The sequence below is a fragment of the Misgurnus anguillicaudatus genome, chromosome 16 (genome assembly GCF_027580225.2).
Source record: "Misgurnus anguillicaudatus chromosome 16, ASM2758022v2, whole genome shotgun sequence".
Classification (NCBI taxonomy): Eukaryota; Metazoa; Chordata; class Actinopteri; order Cypriniformes; family Cobitidae; genus Misgurnus; species Misgurnus anguillicaudatus.
This window is the reverse complement of record NC_073352.2, coordinates 25,559,263-25,582,193: the sequence shown is the minus strand read 5'-3', so window position 1 is coordinate 25,582,193 and position 22,931 is coordinate 25,559,263. Positions and strand designations below refer to the sequence as shown.

The window sequence follows — 22,931 nt, the reverse complement described above, 5'->3', positions numbered from 1 at the left end:
ACATCCCTCTATCATCTGTGTGCGTGCACGTAAGCGCTGGAGCGCACTGCGACGCTTCGATAGCATTTAGCTTAGCCCAATTCATTCAATGGTACCATTTAGAGATAAAGTTAGAAGTGACCAAACACATCAACGCTCCTCCCACTCAAGACGAGCAGTTATACGAGCAAGTTTGGTGGTACAAAATAAAACGTAGCGCTTTTCTAAGCGAATTTAAAAGAGGAGCTACATTTTATGGTGTAATAGCACTTTTGGGAGTACTTCAACTCGGCGCAGCAACACCCTCCCCCTCCCATTATGAGAGGGAGAAGAGGAGCGGCATTTTCTGGCGAGTCGAAGCACTCCCAAAAGTGCCACCACGCCACAAAATATAGTTCCTCTTTTAAATCCGCCACGCCTAATTTTGTACCACCAAACTTGCTCGCACAACCACTCGTCCCAAACAGGAAAAACGCCGATGTGCCCGGTCACCTCCAACTCCACCTCCAAATGGCACCATTGAATGAATGGGGCCAAGCCAAACGCCATCGAAGCGTCGCAGCGCGCCCCAGCGCCCACGTGCACGCACACAGATGACAGAGGGATGCATCAACAATTCCCAGCCAAGGCAACAACACACTTCAACATTGAAAATGAGTAGACTATTCCTTTAAGGAAAAACAGATGCATAAACAATAGACAGAAACGGCTTGACAGCAGATTAGTCAAATGCAATACCAATCAAGAGACTAAAATGCCTTTTTAGTGCACAAAATTGTCTTTCAAGCTGCCACTTTTGCACCAGATTTCGCTCGCACATTTAGCCCTGGCATGACAGCATCAATCCTAGTAAATGCCATATGTGGCAAATTTTCCATGTCCTAAGGCAAAACTTCCTATGAGCCAATTTCCTTCAAGAAAACTCCAGCCCCTATTTAAGTTGATATAACTTGCCATTTTTTACATGCGTGCTGTCGAGTCATGTATGATAGTCCATTTAAACAGGTTTTTGGGTCTTCTCATCTGCCAATGGCTCTTCCCCTTGTTTCTGCTTACTGAACATGCCTTTGTAGAGCGCCTTTTCTTTCTGATAGTCTTTGCTCAGTCTCTCCTCCACTCGCTGAAGCTGTTTCTTAATGTTGGCATCTGAGAAAAAGAACAGCATGGAATGAATGTGACTACTTCATTGAGGCGAACTCTGAGAGCAGGAATTAAAAAGGCTGCCAACAGTCCCGATATCCAACATATGTTGTATCCCCTTTAAAGACAGTAGCTAAGAAATTTGGCAGCATAATATTTGTCAAATAATGATGTGACTTGTTTTACCATTGGGCGTCCCTCTGCTGGCTTGTAAGAGGTACTGTCGAGAGGTCTGAACGTCACCTAGTTCTAATGATGCCACCCCAGCTCTGTACAGGGCCTTAACGTTACCTGGCCTCCACTGGAGCACCTTCAGACTGTACTCTAATACACGAGCATAGTCCACCACCTCACGCTGTAGCAAACACGCTGCTAAACAGAAAAAATATGCAAAAGGAGATGAAAAATGCTTTAAATAAATATTTGGTGTCCCTAAAGTATGAATTTAAAGTTTTAGCTTAGAATACCATATAGATAATTTATTATAACATGTTAAAATTGCCACTTTTTAGGTTTGAGCAAAAATGTGCCTTTTGGGGTGTGTCCTTTCAAATGCAAATGAGCTGATCTCTGCACTAAATGGCAGTGCCATGGTTGGATAGTGCAGATTAAGGGGTGGCATTATCCCCTTTTGACATCACAAGGGGAGCCAAATTTACCAAAACTAAGTTACTGGGTTGATATTTTTCACATTTTCTAGGTTGATATAAGCACTGGGGACCCAATTATTGCACTTAAAACATTAAAAAAGTCAGATTTTCATGATATGTCCCCAGTTCACCCAAATTGATTCTGTTGTCATTTACTTACTCTCATGTTGTTACAAACCTGTATAAATTTCTATGTTCTGATGACCACAAAGGAAGATATTTAGAGGAATGTTTGATACCAAATCGACCATGAGCCCCATTCACTTCCATAGTAGGAAAAATAATTCTATGGAAATAAATGGGTCTCAAAATTCCTCAGAATATCTTTTGATGTTTGTGGTCATCAGCACAGAGAATTATACTAATAAACACAAGGATGATAATGTTTTATTTCAGCTCACATAAAATACTATATAGTATACTATAATACTTACTAAAGTAAACTGTAGTATACTACATTTTACTAAAGTATAGTATATAAAAGCAATTATACCATCACTGAACCACAGTAAATTGTTTACACACGCTGCTAAATTGTTATAGCAATCTACTTGAGTGGTCCTCAGCAGCTGCTCCTGTTCTGGGTTCAGTTTAGGTATCTGAGCGCCAAACCCTTCAAGGCCAGAGTTAACCTCGGAGTCCATGCCACGGAGAACAAGCAAAGCTCGGTGATAACGTCCGATGGCGGCGCGCAGTTTCTTCTCCCGGTAAAAAGCATTACCCTCCGCCTTTAATCGAACAGCATCGGCCAGCTGCGAGTCCAAACGGGAACCAGATGATCCTCCAGTGGCTCCCAAACATGTCTCTGTCCCAACATCTCCTGCATTAGGATCTAACGCCTGAACAGGTGCAGACAGTTATGCAAAAACCGCCATATTAATACTCGTCGTAGCAATCCCTATGTAAAACAAAAAACAACTTATGCAGTCAATAAACAATTTCTGCGACGCCTACCCTGACAGTATTTTGGCCACCATAGGCGCACGTGACACCGAAAATGCTGTGGCATAGTGAACACTGATTATTCACTAACTTACTGTAGGCGTGTAGTTAACACATATGAACCCCATAGAGTAGAGAAATTAAATCAAAACACCCTCACAAACTGCGAAACAGAATGACTTTCATGGATTTTAAAAAGTAAAATACAACAGCCAGCCATGCAGTATCATATTTCGATTATCATATAACGTTACATAAAAACACGTGCCAAGTATTTTTGGTTTTACCCGTTCGTCCATGGTGCTAAGGTTTCAAAGGTGTAAAACGGTAGCAATCCTCTTAGAATACAGTTTTAAAGGAGAACATATTTTTAGAACGCTAAAGAAATAAATCTTTGATGCTCTTCTTCGAGGTTGTTATGGATTCTGGATTGCGCCTGGCAATACTGACATCTGCTGGTAAAATGACAAAAGCGCAACGTCCTGTCCACTATTATATAAACGATTTGCACCACCTGCATTTTTACATAATAATAATAAATAACATTATTATTTTAAAAGAATTTCCTTACGGATTTTGCCACTTTCCTTTTAGTAATGTACATAATGTGCGTGCATACACAAACATTTTATTATATATCCTAGAAATAAATTTGAATTTAATTGAATATGTGGCTTTACGTAAAATAAAAGCTCATTAGATCTGACACTTCTTTAGAATAAGCCTGTCTGTTTATTTCTCTGTATAGCTCCATTGGATTTGAATGCAATACATAAATGGCTGAACATGATCATGGTTTCAATTGGTGACAACTATAACGTTTTTGCTTTATGACCCACTTTCATTTTTTGTGTCATCGTGTGCTTTACATAATGCAGCGGTTTGGTGGTCCACTGACCGAGTTATGGTTTACATGGGTGTGGCATTGCCGTTTGTCATTGAAAACCCCTCAAATCTTACATCGACTTACATTATTTTAAATCCAAATATGCGTGTGTTGCTTTAATTAAATTTGACGTAAAATTAAATACATTATCGCATTATTATTTGGGGGCTAAACGAACGTGCAAATCGTGTGACAGTGCGTCATCGCAGTCAGGAGTCAGATGATTATACATCGTGCAGAACTGCGCAGACCGATGGGCTATGAAATCAAATTACCGCGAGGGCGATTCGAAAGCCCTACCCTCGCGGTATTTTTGTGTCATACGCCATTGAGTCTGCGCAGCTCTGCGTGAAGTCGAGTTTATCCGTTGTGCCGCCGGAGTGGGCGGAGTCCTGACACAAGTAGGCACGCTGTGTTGCGTTGCTGTAAAACTCCACTTTATATTGATTTACATTCGCATATACATTGTCGACGAAGACAAAAATACAGCTTTCGGCTGCTAAGCAACACTATTTACAGACTGAAACTAATCTTAAGAGTGTATGGAGCTGGATCGGCGACTCTTGCTGGCTCACTGCGCCGCCCACACCCTCTCTGTAATAGCCGGCCTCTTGGTGGTCGTGCCGCTCGCCCTTAACGGATCCGCTTTTAAGGGAAGATGTGCGTTGTTTACCCAAGGGTTCTGGCGGACTGAGAACTTCACGGTGGGCGAAGGGGAGTCTAGAGAGCTCAGTCATCTGGTGGTCCAACAATGGGGTCCACCGGCCGCCTGCCAGTTCGCCACATTTGTCGGTGTGTTTACAGTGTTGTACGGCGCGGTTCAAGGCTGGAGGAGCCTGTTTTATCTCCATCGCCGACATGACGAGTAAGTATTCATATTAATAAATAATCAATATTATTTTTGTATCTGTAATGTGAGATGTATTAAGCTTTAAAGGGGGCACATCATGAAAACCTGCCTTTTTTTATTTAAGTGCTATAATTGGGTCACCAGTGCTTCTATCAACCTAGAAAATGTAAAAAAGATCAACCCATTAACTTAGTTTTGCTAAACCATTCTCTGCAAGCATGTGGAAAAATAGCTAATTGAAATTTGGCTCCCCTTGTGATGTCAGAAGGGGATAATACTGCCCCTTAATCTGCACTATCCAACCGCGGCACTGCCATTTAGTGCAGAGATCAACTCATTTGCATTTTAAAGGACACACCCCAAAACGGCACATTTTTGCTCACACCTACAAAGTAGCAATTTTAACATGCTATAATAATTATCTATATGGTATTTTGAGCTACTTCACATATGTACTTTAGGGACACCAAAATTTTATTTTACATCTTTAAAAAGTCTTGTGAAATGTCCCCTTTAAACTAAAAATTACATTTCGGTTTGTTTAGCGTCACTTGAAGTGTTTTCCGTTATCTCAGAAGTCGTTTAACTGTATGCTTAAAGGGACACTCCACTTTTTTTGAAAATATTTAATTTTCCAGCTCCCCTAGAGTTAAATATTTGATTTTTACCATTTCGGAATCCATTTAGCCAATCTCCGGCTTTTAGCATAGTTTAGCACAATCCATTGGATTTGATTAGACCATTTAGCATCACGCTCAAAAATAACCTGAGTTTTGATATTTTTCCTATTTAAAACTTAACTATTCTGTAGTTACATTGTGTACTAAAAGTTGCGATTTCTTGGCAGATATGGCTAAAAACTATACTCTCATTCTTGCGTAATATACCGTAACATGGTTGCAGGAGGCACAATGATATTATACAGTGCCCGAAAATAGTTAATAAGTTAATAAGGGGACTATTTTCGGCTGTTGCATAATACCATTGTGCCTCCTGCAGCCAGGGGAGCTGGAAAATTTGTATATTTTCAAAAATGTGGAGTGTCTCTAAATTAAAAAAAAATCAAGGGAAAGAATGACTATTTTGCTCAAATATAATATATAATTATGAATAATATCTACAAATATGAATTAATGTATAATGATAATTATATGGTTTATATTAATTAAATTATGAATAAAGAATAAGTGACCATAAACTTTTAACCAGTATTTTATATGTACTATTTAAAATGTATATATTCTTCTCTGTCCCGAGCAGCACACTGTTCTCTGCCTTCCTTACACTGCTGTTGAGTCTGTGCTTGCTGTTTCTCTCTGGAGGGGCGAGTGTCACTCTCACACTTGGGCTTGTGTCCTGGTGCAACACCGTCACGGACTACAACACCCGAGCCTACAGGTATACAAGCTTGCAATCCACCTGCTGATGTGGAGTCAATTTAATTTGCATATATTGTTTAAACTACTTGTAATGAAATTGTGACCCTGCCTTTGAAATTAAAGATAAAATCCCAATCTAATGATGAGATTAGGAGCATCAAACTTTGATTTCACTCATTGATTTTAATTTTTGATATGACCTCATTCATTATTAAAGATTTCAATATTTAAAAAAAACCCCGTTAGCTGGGTTTTCACAAGCAGGTCACAAATGTGCGTTAAATATGGTATTACAGTATATGTAGTCATATTTTTAATTTGATAAATAATAAAATAATATAAATAATGTTATCTTTAATGTCTTACAACAACTGATGACATTAATTCCTTAAAACAACAATTTTATTACTTTAGTTTTTATTAAACTATGTAAGGAGGCTTTTATTAGGGTCATGTTATAGTCATGACATATGTTGCTTATGGTCTCAATGTAACATGCTGTTTTAATATTTAATAAATAGATTTTGTATATATTCCACATACATGTTTCATTGATGAATTAAAATAGCTACATATTTATTAATCATTGATCTGAGGTTTATTCTTTTAACTGTATTTTTATTCTCTACAGTTGTGCAGAGTCACAGTCTGTTCCTCTTTATTTGGATGTTGAGACGTCTTCTTTCTACTTGGAGCTCAATTGTGCACAGATAGAGTTAAAATGACTTCCAACTCTATCTGTCTCCTCAGTTACTTTGCATAATATTAATATTTCACACCTCTCTTTGCAGATATCTCTGTGGTGTGTAACAGCTCTATGGTTGGCTCAAGCTATCTTGTCGTTCCTGAGGCTCTACCATTCCCACAGTCAGCACATAAGCGGGCCGTGTCTTCCCCGGGAGAAGGAATTTCTCCTGGGCCAAAGTCACTGTCCCCTCCATCATCCGCATCCACACTCACATCCTTCTCGCACTCCCAGTGTTTTGATTTAGCCATTTAGTGTTCACAGAAGATGCTCTTTGAGGCTGACCTACCTAAGACTTACTTTATCACTTCCAAAATCACAATATTTAGAAAGGAAGAGACAGGTCCAAGATCAGTGTAAAAGCGAACTACTAATTTAAAACAAATTGATCATATCCAAAATGTAACTGCATTAAAGGAAATCAGCCTGGGCGTCTCTCAATATTTAATTTGTATGCAAATGCTGAATTTTTTGTCATATAGCATGCCTTGTAGTGCTTGCATAATTGATGTGACATATTTTGTGCATACCCATGTGAGATTCGCAAAACTAATTCTTCCAGACTTGATACAGTTTACATAATAAGGTCAAAGGGTTCTCAAAATAATATATGATACATATTGCACTATTGCATCACTTGCATATGCAAGAATTGAATAACTGTACTATGTTTAGCCATATAATGTGAATATTAAGTAAATGGGAAGGAAAGCCTGCTGCATGTGCTCAAGCCAGACCCATGCTTGTTTTGTACTGTGATTGTATACACGACAGGGAGATTTTTGCATACAGTCATTCAGGCCAGATATTATCTTTCTGATCCTATGAAGGTTTTTCATATGAAACTGTTTGTGTTGATGCAGCCTCCCGGTAAACCAAAGATATAGTATGTGAAGGAATTTCAGAGATGGGGAAGCTGGAAAAACTACGGAATGTTAAGAATTTTGTGTGGCCCTTTCTGAACTCTGAACCTTTGACCTGGAGGATTGTTGTGAAACACAAACAGCTGAATGAAAAACCGGAGGGAAATGAGAGAGATTTGTTCATTCAGGCTTTGATTATTGCTATTGCTAATGTTTTATAATGCTGTTTTTAAGTGCTATGTCTTATTTAAAAGTCGTTTCACCTTTCAATAAAGGTAATTAAGTATAATGTGATAAGCGTAATGTTTTTCTTATTAGCGCCAAAACATTACTGTTGTAAATAAAAAATGACAGATGTGGTATCATCAGACAATAAGATAGTATATTTATCAAAATTACATGTTAACAAATTACAAAGTTCAGTATTCAGACAATAGACTAAAATAGTCGTATCTCCAAACTTGTATTAAAATATTAACATTTCTGTTGTAAGATCCTGTTTTAAAAGATCAAATCTCTGTACACTTTAAAGTTAAAGGGTTTTGAAGATTTTAAGCATGACATGCAAATAAACACCTTAATTATGATTATGATGAAGTGCATATACATTTTATGTCTGTGTAAAGTAATTTCAGATAATTGTTTCTAAACACGTTATACATTTTAGAAATGTACTGCTGAAACACATTACAAAGACTAACGTAGTAGTGAATTGTGGAGTTACACGTTAAACGGATTTTCCTCATTTCTGTGTTCAGGATTATTTGGACAGTGCAGGCTAAAACGATGGCTCGATGACGCATTGGAGCAACCGCGTCTGGCCCACTGATCTATATAAATGACTGGATTGCGCATGACGTCACACTTGTGAAGCCACCGCGCCGCCATGTTGGTATACCCAAACGTTCTATTAAACCAATGGACGTTATCAGATTTTAATGATAAAACATCACTTTACTCGTCTTCGTTTTTATATCTGAAGTTACCCTGTACATTATTACAACAAAAACGTCCAAAGCATGTAAATAGTTATTTACTGAAAGTTGTACATTTTGCGTTTTTAATCAGTTATTTCTTTATTACAGTATCAGATCAGCAGACAGACCGCAGCATATTTAGTATTAAGGACAATAAACGTGCTCATTCTGAAATCTAAATACATAATCATGCTTTGTACCGTATGTGCATGCAATAATTTGCTAGTTTTGGTAATTATGTTATCTAAACTTACAAGTTACGTGAACTTATTTAGAGAAATAACGCTGACCGTCACAGAATGTCAAACAAAACTTTATTTATACCCGTGTCATTAACAAATGCAACAGACACACTCACCTTAACGGTTTTTTATAAATCCATTATCCTGCCCGATTAAAACATAAACATTGCAAATAACACCAGAATTAACAAATAATTAACGTACACATATCCTAAAAATTAACCTTGTGTAACTGATACGCTGTAAAGGGGGTAAATTTTGATCATGATTTTGAATGGAAGTCAATGACGCTCTCTGCCGGTTGGGTATACCAAGATGGCGGCTCGAACTCTGTGCTGGCTTCACCTCACGCAGTTACGTCAAGCGTTCTATGCGCAATCCAGTCACTTATATAGATCAGTGGTCTGGCCCCGCCCCTAACACAATCGCGAGCATCCATTAGGTTCTGACTAGAGGGTATACAGCTACGGCCAAATCTTGTGAAATGTTGGGTTTAGGGGTATGATTAGGATGAAAACAGCGCTCATCGGCGACATTTCACAAAGTTTTGTCCGTAGCTGTATCAGTTTTTATAGCCACAATCTATTTGAAAGTTGAAAGACGAGACGACAGACTTCCTGCGAGTGGGCGTGGTTTCAACAGCGACAGCAGCGTCTGAGATCAGAGAATGCTGCTTATTTTTCCCAGATTCTGATAACTTTGTTATTTACTTTTAAATAATTTTTTATCATTCAAATTTGGCTGGATGCTTAATAACATTTTCTGTGGTGTGACAAACTCATATATACACATATAAAATATCACTTTACACAGACTTTAAATTAAATACAGCATTAGCTCTCCTATTATGTTTGAGTAATATCTTACATTCATAATAATAAAAAGTCCTTTAATGTAAAGCTTTTTTTCTAGCTGGAACCTGTAAAATGTTGAATTATTAATTCATTAATATTTCTATAAAATCTGATAAATGGCTTTAAAATTAAGGAAAGGGTTAGCTGGTCACTATTGCTTAAAATGCACCTGTTTTGCTAGGTTATGTCCTTGGCAATCTCATACAACACAGAAACACTGCTTTTCTCTCTCTTTTTTCACACTTCCACCTACTATCCCTCTTTTTTTATCACAGTCCCTTGTTGTAAGTCAGCACCTTGCAATCTGTTGCCATGGCAATTTCTGGCTCAAGGTGAGATGTCTCGATCTGTGAGGAGCAGAGAATGATTAGCAAGCAAGTTCCAGGTATAAAATTACTCGTAGCGCGCACACACATACAGGCAAAGATTAATGATACTGGCCTACAGACAAATTAAAGCTGCAGCTAGTGTTTGTTGGAGAGAGGATAAAACCCTTTTCTCCTACATGATAAGTGAGGTGGGTATTGTTACTGTAGCTACCTGTGACATTTGTGGAAAAAGGCTGATGGCCAGTGGCAAGGACAGACCAAAGACAGCCAGACACACTAAACTGTGCACAGGAAGCATCATGCGACGATGAGCTTGCATCAGAGGGAGCCTGGTGGGAGAGAGTAAAACACTTGTACTTGTATTTTGGATAATATAACTAGATCATTCAACCCAGAACTTTATTTAGTTACGCTTTATGCTTTAGCTAAAGCACATGTAACTTCATACTTTTCGAAGAAGGCCATAATGATTGGTGGAAGGACAAATATGGGCAGCGGCAGAACCACTCGCGTAACTGCTGTCTCTATCAGTGCCTGATGACAAGTGCAAAACAATTGGGAAAAATACAATTGAGACACAAAAATATGTGTATCACCTTTTGTAAAACGTATTCAAATATTTTATGCTTTGAAAACTTTGTATACCCAGTAGAATAGACTAATATAACAGCAAATACATTTGTAGTAAATTGTTATTTTTGAACTTGAAGTGTGGAATTTGTACATTACAAATATCCTAATTAAAATTATAGTTCTACTTTAGTAGTAATTCAGTGCACTTGAAAAAGTATACTAAAGTCCATTGATGTTTAATGTATTGAAATAAATGGTGTTTCAGTGAACTTACATGTTCTTAAGTTTATGTTAAGAAGTAATAAAGACTTTTTGTATATTAAAGTCCAAAATTAGTGCGTAAAAAGTACATAATAACTTTTTGTACTTAGTGTATTTAAGTCAGCTTTTGTCACCTAGGCATTGTAAAACATACGTAGACTCAATATTCAAGTCAAAAGTGATCAGCAATCACAGTGGATGACATACGCACATGTTTGGCAGCTATTCGTGAGGATCCCACAACATTCCCGTTGTTGTCCAACACATCTATTCCCTCAGACAACTCATTGTGTCTCATCAGAGCCACGTTACAGATGTTTGCACTCGCTGAGAAAAAAATGCAGAAATATTGATGCAAAAAAAAAACATGGTATCAGGTTTTATTTTTCAAATTTCTAATGTTAAAGCAACACTAAAGACTTATTTTCTCTTTGCTCCCCCTACAGGTTAGAAGCGTAATTGTTCATCACCACTGTCGTAAATACTGCAGCATAGCTGGCTCTGATTGAATTGTAGGTCTGCCGTAAAGCAAGTTTTTGTAGTTTTCACTTGAACTACAGGACCACTACCCGACGGTTGGAAACTTCTTTAGTGCGATTTTGGCCGATAGAGGGCTGCAAAGCGAATGTGAAAGTGCCTTCACCCTGTTTTGAGTGGATGAACCACTGAAACTTTTTTGGAAACGTTATTTTAAGGTAAAAAAACTCTTTGGTGTTGCTTTAATATAGATGTTTGCATTGCATGGATAAGTAAAAACAACCTGATATAAATCTTCCTGTTATTTTAGTATTAAAGGGATAGTTCACCCAAAAATGAAAATTATGTCATTAATGACCTCCGTTCATGTTCGGAACACAGTTGAGGATGTTTTATATTTAGTCCGAGAGCTTGTTGACCCTTTATTGAAAATCTACGTACGGTATACTGTGTCCAGAAAGGTAATAAAAACATCATCCATGTGACATCAGTGGGTCAGTTAGAATGTGCTGAAGCATCAAAAAAACATTTTGGTCCAAAAATAACAAAAATTGCGACTTTGTTCGGCATTGTCTTCTCTTCTGCGTCTGTTGTGGGGCGCATGCGCGGGGCTGGAGTCACGTGACTGCAGTGACGCGGCTGACGTGTTATCTGGTGCGCCCCAGCTGTTTTTTTGTGCGCCAGGGCTTTTTTTTACAGTCTGAGGGAGATCACGCTGTAAGTTTGAAAAAAAACTTCGCACACATGTCTGAGGATAACACGTCATCCGCGTCACTGCAGTCACGTGACTTCAGTCTCGCGCATGCGCCCCACAACAGACGCTAAAGAGAAGACAATGCTGAATAAAGTCGAAATTTTTGTTATTTTTGGACCAAAATGTATTTTCGATGCTTCAACTGACCCACTGATGTCACATGGACTACTTGATGATGTTTTTATTACCTTTCTGGACATGGACAGTATACCGTAAATAGATTTTCAATGAAGGGTCAACAAGCTCTCGGACTAAATCTAAAACATCCTAAACTGTGTTCCGAGGTCTTACAGGTTTGGAACGACATGAGGGTTAGTCATTAATGACATTATTTTCATTTTGGGTGAACTATCCCTTTAAGTCGTAGTGTACTAATTAAAGTATTGAAATGTACTAATTTGCACCTACTGATTATTTGTGTGTCATGACTACAAACTAACAGCAGAGGGAGTTTCATATTATCAGTATTGGACAACTAAAGTGAATGGATATCTGTATTAACATACCTACAGCAGGGAATGGAATAAACCTCTGTATGAACAGTCTGGTGGCAGGGTTAAATTTGCTAGATTTTTGGATAAGTACATTTAAACCAACCTATAAACAGACAAAGGGATGTTACATAAATAATAGAAATTATAAAACAACAAGTAAAAGGAAAAAAGAGTATGTTTATTATATATTTATATTTATATATATAAATTAATTATTAATTAAAAACAATTTTTTTTTAAATATCAATAATATAATATAAATGTCATCTGTTTCTAATTCAAGCATAGTTTTATCTACTCCTCTTACTAGCTTTTTTTGCTTGTGATGTTCATTTTTATTTCGCTTTAAATAAAAGCATCTTTTTAATGATTAAATGTTAAAATAGTAATAAAATCAAACTCCACAGAGGGTGAAACAGTCTTCAAGATGTTATGGGAGTACACCAGTAACATAACTCTATGACAAGCACTGCACACAATCTCAGTATCCTTCAAAACACTGAAGCTCAAAAATCATCCACTTACTGCTATAGAAACAGCGCTGGTGACAGCTCCCAGGTATCCCTGAATAAATTTTAAGGTTGGTGTAGGCTAAAGATAAAAGTGAGGGAAAAACGTCAAACATCCGGTGCAGATGATGTACAACAGACTCTGCAGTGCAATGCAAAAACCCAGAAGCCCACAGAGGTCACGAGCCTCAGATGCAGAACAGACATCTGGCCGTCGGGAGAATATGATCGTTCAAATGGAATTGAGAAAAGGAAACGCTTCGGTGAACGACCATATGCAACTACTTTTTATAAGCCTGACCTGAATTTAAAGAAGATTTGAAATCGTACCTTTGTGGCGTTACGGTTGGCGTAGTTCACGCAAGCATTGTGACTCTGGTTGAGCCACTGTAGGAGAGAAATTCTGGATTAGCTTGACACAACTACCGGTTGATGATAATTCCTCTTTCAAATATTGACTTTTAATTTCTGTGAAGCCATCTTCTGGTGAAAGTAGAATATATAAAGAAAACCTAATTAATCTGGACTACTTAAGAGGATGTTTGTAAAACAGGGGCTACTGAGATACTGGTAATGCTCTCTGGAAACTGGTTAGATATGTAGACAATGCTTATTGTTGACAAAATGTTAAAAAGTCAATTTGGATAAAAGGATCTGGATAAATATATTGCAAAATCATCTTGCGATAATATTATTGTCTCCTTTATGCTTACTGTCATTGAGTAGTTTAAATAAGCAAACTATACCTGCCAGAACACAGTAGAGGCCAAAGTCTGGTTTGGAAGGAGAAGACCGACAACCTGCAAGGAAAGCAATAAAGAATCATAACTTCTGATAACAATTTAATCAGTGAACCATGTTTACAGCAATACGTTGGCTTATCATTTACACAAATGTAAGAAACAGATGTTTATTGAATACTTCAGAACATCTCTCATTTTAAGGTTTGATAAATCAACATCGATGGTGCGTATATAATAATTGACAAGGCTTCTCTACCAGTTTTACTTTCTTTAAAGGCGGAGTCCACGATGTTTGAAAGCCAATGTTGATATTTGAAATCACCTAAACAAACACGCCCCTACCCCAATAGAATCTGGACCTTCTGTTGATAGACCCGCCCCACACATACGCAACCCGGCAAGGATGTCGGTTAGTAGACACGCTCCTTACTGCTGATTGGCTATAAGTGTGTTTTGGTAGTCGGCCCGTCTCCTTTTCCAAAGCGTTTTTCAAACATTGTGGACTCCGCCTTTAAGGGACACTCCACTTTTTTTTGAAAGTATGCTCATTTTCCAGTTAAACATTTGATTTTTACCGTTTTGGAATCCATTCAGCTGATCTCTGGGTCTGGCAGTACCGCTTTTAGCATAGCTTAGGATAATTCATTGAATCTGATTAGACCATTTAGCGTTCAAAAATAACCAAAGAGTTTCGATATTTTTCATATTTAAAACTTGACTATTCTGTAGTTACATTGTGTACTAAGACAGACGGAAAATTAAAACATTATGGACACTTCTTTTTTTTATTTAGTCTAAAGTATGGCCATAAATTTAGAATTTGTTCCCAATATTCAACAGTTTGTTCCTTGGAATTAATTATTATAATATTTCGTAATTACTATTACAATTATTATTACTTCAAATTATGAATTAGCTTAGTAAAACATGTTGATGTCGTGGAAACAAATTGTTAATTTTAATTATATCCGGAGCTCCGTATCAAACTGGATCTAAGATACAGCTAACAAACAACTGTATGTAAATACAGAACAACACACTACAAAAGTTACATCATTTTAAAATATTATTTAAAAAAAATTAACTGAACCATTAAGCAGACATAGAATTTAGATGTAGGCAACAGTAAATAATAATAATAATAAATAATTATTCTTCTAAATATCAATATTAATAATAAAAATAATAATAAGAATATTACAAATTGTCATCCAATTATTAATGTGCCTTTAATCCCACTCTTTAAACTCCCAAATAAAACAATTTTGTTTCTTTTCACTTCCTCGGTTTCTCTTCTTTGCCGTCTTTCGTGTGTCAATGGCGTAAAATGAGGGCGTGGGGGAGGTGGAGACTTGAATTTATATGGGCTTGTTATTTTAATGACGATCGTTTTCAGCCGCGGCATTTATGAAGGGCAGGTATTGCGTACACCTGAATATCAACGGTACGCACAGTTTCATATAGTGATGGGAGAAACGAAGCTTTTCAAAGCTTCGAATCAATAGAACCAATTGCTTCGAAAATTGGTTCAGTTTTCGAAGCAGTTCGAAACACCACACACGCTGGCTACCCCTGCTGGTCAAAATAGTGTAAAGCAGATATGGCCAAACATTTTACACTTTTTTTTTTTTACAAAATAATAGCAAGATTTTTATTAAAATATGTTAAAAATATTATTTAACTTAATTAAGACATAGTTAAAAGTGTATTATGTGTTTTTAGTTTTATTTAGGGCAAACAAATCATTAAAACTAACTACCCTTTTAATTATGCACATTTTTGTCATTAAATCTGTCTATAAACAATAAATAGACAAAATGGCAGCGTTATTAGTCAGAAGGATAAATGTTTTATGAACTTTTATAATAAAACTGACCCGAGTTCACCGAAACATATTAGACACTGGTCATGTGATCAACTCCCCCTAGTGGTGAACCATCGGATTTTTTTTTTTTTAACCATCGGATTTTCGAAACGTTTCGAAACAGTTATGACGTAATGAAGCCTCGTTTGCTAAAATCACGTGACTTTGGCCAGTTTGAAACACGCTCCGAACCACTGATTCGAAACTAAAGATTCGTAAATGTTTCGAAGCCTCATGAAGCAGTGCTTCGAAAACGACCATCACTAGTTTCATAAATCAGGCGGTGAGAGGAGGGTAAGCATAATCTTACGCCAACATATACGCTCGTTTCTACGCAAGAATGATAAATGAGGGCCAATGTAACTACAGAAGAGTCACTATTTGGTTATTTTGAGCGCGATGCTAATGGTCTAATCAGATTCAATTTATTATGCTAAGCTATGCTAAAAGTGGTACTGCCAGACCCCAATATCGGCTGAATGGATTCCAAAATGGTAAGAATCAAATGTTTAACTCTAGGGGAGCTGGAAAATTAGCATATTTTCAAAAAGAGTGAAGTGTCCCTTTAATTTGTACCTCGATCTTTATTCAAGCAAACTAAAAACTTACAATTGGTGTTCCAAATGGGACATAGCCTGTAAAAAAAACAAAAACACATCCAGAAAGAACAAGATATCAACCACATATCCAAACATACAAATAACTCATTTGTATTTTATTTAAATATTTTGAATTTTATTTAAGGTCAGTATACTCCACTTATTAACTGTAAGGCAATGCTTGAGTTCGTACATAAATCATGCCTGCTTTCAAGCAGACACACACCATCTGCTCCTGTGTTTTTCTCAGATTATTTTCCCCCATTTGTCTAACAGGTTTAACCAGGAGCATGTCATCTTATCAAATTTCAACAAATACTTCTATAAAAAAGCCACATAAATGAAGAGTTTGGTTCCAAACCCAGCTCGTTTTTGATTGTGAATTCCAATTAATGTCAATCAAACTGCAGTTGGTTTGTTTTGATTTAAGCCTTCATCATTAAAAAATACAGCTAAGTAGCTGTAAGAAACACAACAAAAACATGATAACATAATATAAATGTGACAATTTTCAAGAGTTATCTCGTTTTGGAACAAAACTCTTCAAATATATTAATTTACAACATGATACATAAAGGCCTGGTTTCACAGACAAGGCTAGTCCCAGACTAAAATGTTTGATGTCTCTTAACTAAAAACAGCTTGCACTGACATATCTTAAAATATAGTGCCACCGTTTGTCTGAAGAAGGTGCACACCAGTAATTTTTTTTTCCAAGGCACATTTATAAAACCTTAAATGTCCTAATTAAACTGAAGCTTATTCCAGGCTTAAAAGGGTAGTTCACCCAAAAATGAATATTTTGTCATTTATCATCCTCATGTGGTTCTAAACCTGTATGGGTTTCTTTATTATCTTGAGTATAAGATAAGATATAGATAAATTATGGTAAACACACACAGTTGATGGTAACCAATGGTGAGTCAATGGGTACCATCAACTGTGTGCTTACCATCGTTTATGTAAATATATTCTTTTGTGTTTAACAGAATAAAAAAACTCATACAGGGCTGAAACAACACGAGAGTAATTTTTGGGTGAACTATCCCTTTAATCTAAGTACTGTCTGTGAAACCAGGCCAAAATGTTTTATTATAAGGTCTAGAAAATGGGATTTCGGTTCTCCTAATTGCTCTCTCTCTCTGTGTACTCTTACCCGACATGCGAAAAGGCATGAATATCTTTTCACCGGTGTCAGGGTGAATTATGGCCTGAAAGGAGATGAGTCAGTCACTTTATTTTCAACCACCAGTAACAAGTGACAGTGGATAGTGTCCATGAGAATCTCACCTGCTTCACCTTTTGAGCTTCCCAGAGCTTCCCAGAGATAAAAACACAACACACAGGCTTTTAGAAAATACTGCATCACATCTACTGATTCTGATACAACTTTTGGGGGTGGTTTCCCGGACAGGGTTTAGATTAATCCAAGACTAGACCTTAGGACATTTAAGGGCAGTTTCCCGGACAGGGATTAGACTAGTCCTAGACTTAAACACTTTGAAGAGCTCTCCAAACTGAAAACAACTTGCACTTACATATCTTAAAATACATCAGTGCCCCTTGTTTTACCTCAAAATGCACACAGGTAATGTTTTTAGTAAGGCATGTTTGTAAAAATTAGTTATATTCCATAATTAAACTAAGGCCTAGTCCTGGTTTAAGCTAATCCTGGTCCGGGAAACCGCCCCTTAGTAGTTTACAAAAAATAATTCTTAAGACAAAACAATGGCACCTAAAGGGACACTCCACTCTTTTTGAAAATATACTAATTTTCCAGCTCCGTCTTAGTTAAACATTTGATTTTTACTGTTTTGGAATCCATTCAGCCGATCTCCGGGTCTGGCACTACCACTTTTAGCATAGCTTAGCATAATCCATTGAATCTGCTTAGACAATTAGCATTGTGCTAAAAATAACCAAAGAGTTTCGATATTTTTCCTATTTAAAACTTGACTCTTCTGTAGTTACATCGTGTACTAAGCGTGTGTTGCGATTTTCTAGGCAGATATGGCTAGGACTATACTCTTATTCTGGCGTAATAATCAAGGACTTTGCTGCTGTAACATGGAGTATAGTTCCTAGCCATATCTGCATAGAATATCGCAACTTTTCATTTTCTGTCGGTCTTAGTACTTAGTTTCTCTGTGTATTTTTTTTTAGCGCAATGCTAATGGTCTAATCAGATTCAATGGATTGTGCTAAGCTATGCTAAAAGTGGTACCGCCAGACCCGGAGATCGGCTGAATATGACTGGATTAAAATGTTTAACTCTTGGGGGGCTGGAAAATTAGCATATTTTAAAAAAAGTGGAGTGTCCCTTTAAAATATGTCAGTACAAGGTGTTTTTAAATTAAGGCAGCTCAAACATGAATTTTAGTCTGGGACTAGGATAAGCCCTGTCCGGAAAACCGCCCCCCTGTAGAGATTTATATGTAGAGATTTCACCTGATAATCTGTTACTCCTGGAGAAAGTTTTCCTTGCTTGAAATCATCCAGGAGTTTGATGCATTCTTTTAAGCGACTCTATAAAGATTTTGGAAAAAAAAGTGAAGAAAAAATGACTTGATCGCTTTTCAGCTGATCAAGAAAGTATTAAAACTTTATAGCTGGGACTTAAAAGAGATAGATCACCTATAAAAATGATCTTTTATCATTTACTCACCCTTATGGCATACTTTTTTCTTTCAAAAGTTTTCTATTTTTCATACAATAAGAGTCAGGGGATCAAAATTATTTCAGTTTTAAAGGGGAAACTGCAGACATTTAAAAACAAAACTTTCTGAAGAACTAAGAAAAAACGGTTTGGGTGAGGGAAATGTTGAAATTTTTTTCATTTTTAGATGACCTATTACATAGTTACAGTATATGGATGAATGATAGACTTCAAAAGCATTACAGGGAAAAAACAATGTCGCTAACAATTTGATTCAGCTTTGTTACCTTAACAAAGAAACCAAATAATATGTCTCTACCTCCGTCACAAAAAGAGTGGAAGGATCAATGATGTCAATGAAGTGTCTCAACCTGCCAAGAAATGCAGTCTGAGAGAGAAAAGAAGCCCATTAATTTTAGTATTTTGCAGTGTCAAGCTAAAGATAAACAAAAACAAAAACAGGTGGGTCATTCTACAAAAAAAAGGTGGAAATGCTTGTCCCTTGCTTTTGCAGACCCCTTTATCATTTAATTTGACCCAATAATCCCATAATGATATATATTTAATAAATATAGACTGTCCTTAAAATGATGAGAGAGTTTATTTATTTTTCTTTTTTTTAAATGTCTGGTCCTGAAAATTGCCCTGTCCCTTTGATCATACATGGAAGTTGAACTGTGTACTTATTATTTAAAACCATGTTTTTTTATAAAACAAATCTAATTTACATTTACCTTTAACCATGTATGAATTTACTACATCACTGAAATGGTAAAAATACACTATTAATATGAATAATTTCTAATAAATATTTGTCCCCCAAATGTATGTCATTGGTGTTACCCTACCCAAAGCACTTTTATTTTGAAACAATGCATCAGCTCTTTGAAGTTTTTCAAGGGTCAAGAGGTCAGTGAAAGAAGTGCAGTGGAGGAAGGCAAAAGGTTTTTGAGATGTCTTACCTTATTTGTCTAAAATATCATGATATATCTAAGAATTTTGAGATAAGATTTTTTTGGATGTCATTAGTGTTACTCTTTTTTTTATAGCTGGGAGTGTTAAGATCTTTACACAAAAATACATTATACTGAATAAGTATGTGATTGTTACATCTCTGATGAAATAGCACATGGCTAATGACAGCCATTTTGTTAAAATATTATTTTTTTTCTGTAAATTGTCATTGGTGTTATTATCATTGGTGTTACCGTCATTAGTGTTACTTCTCTAATGAGTACTTCCTAAGCACTATTCCTTTAACTGACCAACATAAAAGCATAAAAACAAAACAAGATGGAAAATTTTATGAAAGTTTATAAGTTTTATCATATTCATTATCTATTATTATATTCTAATTTTGTCATTGGTGTTACATTGTGTCATTGGTGTTAAACCAAGTTTTGGTGTAATGAATGTATTTTCTTGTACTTTCTAGTAATATTTTGTTGTTGATATGGGATTTAAGACATTGTTGATATTTCAGTCTTTGCATAAAGCCTTTTTGATTGAATATTTTTGTTTTTGCTGGTTTTAAAGAAAAAAGTCAAACTGAGAATCAAATAATTTCATACAATGTTGGGTAAAGATGAAGAATTTAATTAAACAAATATTAATAATCAAATATTTTTTTTGCTGTTATCATTCCTCTACTCAACCTTTAACTAAATACACAAGCTGTAATGAGAAAAAATATTTAGTATCAACATTAATATTGTTTAAATCACAGGTAACACCAATGACAAATAAATGACTCATGGATTCTTTATTAAAATGTTAAAAATAGATTAAGCTCCCCGTTTTGCGGATTCATAGATCTGACAAGTTAATTAATGCTATTAAAGAAGTTTTGGGTATGTTGAAAGAAGTTCATTTAAGCAAATTTCCATCACTTGAATTCCACCTTTTCTGTAGAATGACCCAGGTATAAAGGACAACCAATCAAAAGCAAAACTCAAAATATGACGAAGATCTCTTCTAATTTTAGCATGAGTAAAGTATTTAGGGGCAGGAATAAGACCAAAAGAGCTTTTTCAACGAGCTATGACTACATACAACAACATGTCAACAACTTTCTCTCTGTATCACACTTCTTTAAGCAGTGATGCAAGAGGTTCTCGGAAGGCCAACTGTTTCAGAGGCCCGATGATGGGGGCATGCCAAGGGTTTATTTGGCCAAAAGCACACAGTGAGAAAAGCAGCTTCAATCATCTACATTTGAATGATTTATCTAGCAAAAAAGCAAAGAAAGACGGTATGTCTCTTGTGTGTCTCATCTCGCGTGTCTTTGTAGTAGGGATGTCTTTAATCTTACAATACACGGCAAAGAAAGAAGGCAAAAATCCGCTGATCTCACTCCTCTTGGCTACTGATGTTATTTCTGGGCTATATACAGACACTCGCTTCAAAGCTGTGGCAGAGAGCTATGCGAGCGCATGTCTGCTGGAGAAGACTTGTTAATTATGTATGTGTTTCTGCTCCCCGGAGAATACGCAACACTGTTAGCAGAGATGGAGCAGGAGGAAAACATACAGCGTTATCCTTCAGCTGCATTGATTTCAGCTAAAAACAGAAGCAATAAAGCGTTGGTCAGATGCACCTGAGCTGGATTTTGCCCATAACAAAATAGATTTCTAACCTATGGGGCTTTAATAATAAGCATCACCACAACAATTTATCCTTAAATTATAAAAAGTATACAAAATTGAATATATATATATATATATTTTTTTACAAGTATTCAGTTAATTTTATTAATGTTACTGCCCCGGTGGCAAGCTTCTTAATGTATTTTCCCATGTGGAGTGCAAAGCAAATTATTTATGTGGATCGCATATGGGGTGATAATCTGGTTCAGTTTTAGATTTAATTAAATTGGGATCCAGGTATCTACACATACATCCAAATATCACAGATTTAATGAGCATATAACAAAAAGAAGGTAGTTTACAATTCTCTATTGTACGTAATGTAAATGTAGTGATCTATACACCCAACTCTATTGTATTTCATGCTATTGATCATGTGTGTGGCTATAACAGTGCAAACCCAGGAGCTCAGTATAGATGACTGACATGCATGTGCTGATTTCATTAGGATGACCGCGGCGTTTCCATGGAGCCAACGGGACTTAAATAGACGGCATTCATTCATTTGACCCAAACGAGTGCTTGAGATCTCACACATTATGCAATTGATGAGACATTTATTTGCATTTGTTGCGCAGAAGTGGACCCGATTTAAAATGACACAAAACTTGAATATTTTTTGAACAACACGGTTGATTATGTTTATGAATACATTTGTATTTGTGTACGAAAACATGAAAAACACACAGTTTGAAAATTATTAACTTTGATAATTAAAATCATTCCCACCATATATGCAAAAAATTCGGTTCATTTGTATTCAACGTGCCTCTTTACTTATTTCCTCTGCGATTTGCATATAAAAAGAAGTAGTGCTTCTGAATGCATGCAATGTTTTAGGTTGTTCTAATATAACAGTACTGATGAACCTCGCTTATTTCAAACGTATGCATCGGCAAAATAACTGCAATGAACAAAAGACACAATAAAAAACAAAATGTCAAAGAAACAAGAAAACGAGCGACTTTCGGTACCAGGCGTTGGAGCAAAGATATCTGCACAGATATGTTGTTTATCAACGCCCATCAATGATGTCCAGACAAAGATGCACTTTAATATCCCGCCAAACTCTTTACCTGGTCATAGCGCGGTTTTCCCAGCTGAAACACTGGACCGGACCCTGGTTCTGCCATCTCAGCAGCGGTGGAGTAATGTTAAATCATTTAAAGCTCCATCAGACGGAATTTTGAAGAATAGTCAACTCGGGTACGAACTAGTGAAGCAATAGCGCGCAAGGGTTCATGGGAAGTGTAGTTTCCTATCGGCCACGAGCGCATTTCACGTCCATCATAAATTCAAAACAGTTTGGAAGTTAATGCGCAAATTCGCGTCCCTTAGAGATTATAATAGTTTCCTCGAAAATACTATATTGTTATGACGGTAAAAATGAAATGTATTATTTAACTCTCATGAGCAATAAAAATACATTTAGAAAGAATCTGAAATTTTTAAAGTAGAGAAAACTGTCCTATTTCTGGCGCATTTACAGGAATGTCCAAAATAAAAAAGCAAATGCGATC

The 22,931-nt window shown here is 36.4% G+C and overlaps 3 protein-coding genes across 7 annotated transcripts; 1 reads left to right on the top strand and 2 right to left on the bottom strand.

The window, feature by feature from the left end:
- Positions 1–395: 395 nt before the first annotated feature.
- On the bottom strand, positions 396–3,164 carry ttc9c (tetratricopeptide repeat domain 9C). 2 transcript variants are annotated; one of them, XM_073854384.1, is made up of 4 exons: positions 2,999–3,164; positions 2,304–2,608; positions 1,306–1,496; positions 396–1,125 (listed from the first exon to the last, which is right to left on the bottom strand). In XM_073854384.1, the coding sequence occupies exons 1-4, from the start codon at positions 3,008–3,010 to the stop codon at positions 977–979; spliced, it is 657 nt and encodes a 218-aa protein (XP_073710485.1). In that variant the 5' UTR covers positions 3,011–3,164; the 3' UTR covers positions 396–976. The 2 variants fall into 2 exon arrangements, with proteins under 2 accessions (XP_073710485.1, XP_073710486.1); XM_073854385.1 differs by lacking the exon at positions 2,999–3,164 and adding an exon at positions 2,724–2,743.
- Positions 3,165–3,965: 801 nt separating this feature from the next.
- On the top strand, positions 3,966–7,731 carry LOC129422270 (transmembrane protein 179). Its single transcript, XM_073854383.1, has 4 exons — positions 3,966–4,462; positions 5,708–5,845; positions 6,458–6,539; positions 6,621–7,731. Exons 1-4 carry the CDS (start codon positions 4,140–4,142, stop codon positions 6,816–6,818), a joined length of 741 nt encoding a protein of 246 aa, XP_073710484.1. The 5' UTR covers positions 3,966–4,139; the 3' UTR covers positions 6,819–7,731.
- A 65-nt stretch (positions 7,732–7,796) lies between these two features.
- Positions 7,797–22,658, bottom strand: sfxn5b (sideroflexin 5b). 4 transcript variants are annotated; one of them, XM_055178066.2, is made up of 14 exons: positions 22,488–22,658; positions 19,086–19,154; positions 18,559–18,636; positions 17,401–17,457; positions 17,267–17,321; positions 16,121–16,146; positions 13,651–13,704; positions 13,235–13,291; positions 12,921–12,986; positions 12,408–12,498; positions 10,882–10,997; positions 10,285–10,370; positions 10,048–10,165; positions 7,797–9,854 (listed from the first exon to the last, which is right to left on the bottom strand). In XM_055178066.2, the coding sequence occupies exons 1-14, from the start codon at positions 22,542–22,544 to the stop codon at positions 9,777–9,779; spliced, it is 1,008 nt and encodes a 335-aa protein (XP_055034041.1). In that variant the 5' UTR covers positions 22,545–22,658; the 3' UTR covers positions 7,797–9,776. The 4 variants fall into 4 exon arrangements, with proteins under 4 accessions (XP_055034041.1, XP_055034042.1, XP_055034044.1 ...); XM_055178067.2 differs by having other exon boundaries at positions 17,401–17,427; positions 22,488–22,656; XM_055178069.2 differs by having other exon boundaries at positions 19,054–19,154; positions 22,488–22,579.
- Between the last annotated feature and the right edge of the window lie 273 nt (positions 22,659–22,931).